General features: G+C 22.7%; 1 protein-coding gene across 1 annotated transcript in view; it reads left to right on the top strand.

Moving 5' to 3' along the window:
* LOC107494537 (nucleoside-triphosphatase-like) overlaps window positions 1-2,337 on the top strand; it is an 11,880-nt gene that overhangs the window by 3,923 nt on the left and 5,620 nt on the right. The window contains 2 exon segments of the mRNA XM_016115584.3: window positions 1,362-1,418; window positions 1,540-1,632. Of these exon segments, the coding sequence (XP_015971070.2) occupies window positions 1,362-1,418; window positions 1,540-1,632 (150 nt within the window).

Genomic DNA, 2,337 nt, shown 5'->3' with positions numbered 1-2,337 from the left:
ATTTTATATTTTTTTGTCTCATTTTTCTCACAAAAACAAAGCAACAATGGCCAGTAACACGTATACATAGTTATGTGTATTAATGTCAAAGATTACACATCTTTTTATAGTAGCTGAAATTTTGTCTTAGAGATAATTTTATATGTATCTCGTTTATACTAGTATACTTTGTTTACAGTGTAAACAAAATATACACGTGTTAGGCTAACGTATCTTATCTCATTTACAGTATAAACAAGATAAGAGATATATTTATTTCGATAAATAATTTTTAAATTATTTATTTTATTAATTATTATAATTATTTTATTTATTAAAATAAAAAATCTCCAAACCAATGATTTGCTTCAACGCTATAAAAATACTAGGTGGCTACTCCAATGAAGATTTTATTATTATCATCATGTAAAGATACTTTATTTTAATTATTGGATAATAAATTGTAGAACTTAATTTTCATATATTATAAAAATATTATTTTTATTTAAAGTGTGGTCAAATAAATAAGTTATATTTTTTAAACAAAGATCATCATAAAAAAATAATTTTAACATCTTCATTAAAATAATTGCCATAATACTAACACACATAACTAAATTTAAATATAATATAATAATAGTTATTTTTATCAATATCAAATTATATACTTATTATCGAATTATATACTCATGGGTGACTTTGATATCTGATTTTTTTAATTTTTTTTATATTTTATATTTTTTAATACTAATTTAAATGGATTGGTTTAGAAAAAAAATAATGTGCTAATTTTAAATAAGCAGCGTGATAAGTTCAGTGACTCATTAATCAATAAGTTAAAACGGTTTATTTTTTCTGATATTTTAAAACCGTCTATTTTTTTATTATTTAAAATTATTCATTTGTCTATTATTTAAAATGTTTTATTTTTAAGAATTTGATCCAATTTAAATTATTAATATTTTTATTATTTTTAAAAATTATATTTTTATATTTATAAATATATATTTCATTTATACTGTAAATGAGATAATTATAAATATATTTTGTTTAGATAGAAAATAAGATGGGGGGTTCGGCTATATTTTTACGTTGGTTGCCGAAGATCTAACACAACCCTCCTCCTTTATCCGGGCTTAGGACCGGCTATGTACCACAAGTATAACATAGGCGGAGTTATTAAATTGCTAAATACGTTATTAAATTATATATTTCGATAATTAAAATAATTAAATTATTTATTTAAAAAAATTTCCTCAAAAGAGAATAGGTTACGTTATTAAAATATGTTATCTGAGGGGTCATCATGAATTTATTATAATTTAAAAAATATTATACCATGCCTTCTCAATTATTTTTTTTATTTTATATTTCAAATAAAGGCAACTGCAGGTTTAAGGTTGTTGGAGGGTGATACTGCTGAAAGAATATTGCAAGCGGTAACTAAGCATGACGAGTTCTTAATTATCAGTACAATACATACAATTCTAATTAATTAATTAAATCTTCAAATTTTAATTAATTTAACCTTCATATTCATAATTCATGTATGTCTTGAAGGTTAGGGATATGTTCAGGACAAGAAGTAACCTGAACTTTCAATCTGATGCAGTAACTATTATTGATGGAACCAAAGAAGGTTCTTATATTTGGGTATGATTACTTACTAGCTACCAAACTATATATATTTAAAGTTTTGTTTCATGCCAAGTTTATTTTTCTTAATAATATGTTGTTCATTTGATTTAACCCAGGTAATAATAAAGGGTAGTTATGGTAATTAATATTTATTAAAGAGGAGGTTGCTTCTCTCTTTCTTTCTTTTTTTCTTTTATATCAAAAGTATGAACAAACTAACACTACTTTATATTTGGTAAATAATCAAGCATGTGCTTATATTTTTGGTTTTTCAAATTAATTAGCTTAATTATATTTTAAAAATTGAATATCTAATATAAGTTATGGTTACAACTTTTGAAAAAGAAAATTCTAGAGGTTATTAATTAGAACAAGTTACATAATTAAAATGAATTAATTTAGAATTTACCCTATTATAACTTTTTGAAACAGGATATATATTTGCAACTTTTTTTACTCAAATAAACCACTAGCGGTTTTAATTTGAACGTAATCGATTACATGCTACTATATTAGTGCGGATTACGGAAAAAAATATGTTGAACAGAAATTACTAAAAGTCATATAGGTTTTTGAAATATTCAAGTAATGCATAAACTACTATTGGTTACAGCGATTTATAAAAAAACGTTGATATACGTAATTTATGGAGATTCTAGCAGTTTACGTCAAACTGTACTTATTTTGAGGTCTACTTATTTTATTTATATAATTGTCTAA

This window comes from Arachis duranensis, chromosome 6, assembly GCF_000817695.3.
Source record: "Arachis duranensis cultivar V14167 chromosome 6, aradu.V14167.gnm2.J7QH, whole genome shotgun sequence".
Taxonomy (NCBI): Eukaryota; Viridiplantae; Streptophyta; class Magnoliopsida; order Fabales; family Fabaceae; genus Arachis; species Arachis duranensis.
The sequence above is the reverse complement of the archived record's forward strand: the minus strand, read 5'-3'. Positions and strand labels throughout refer to the sequence as shown.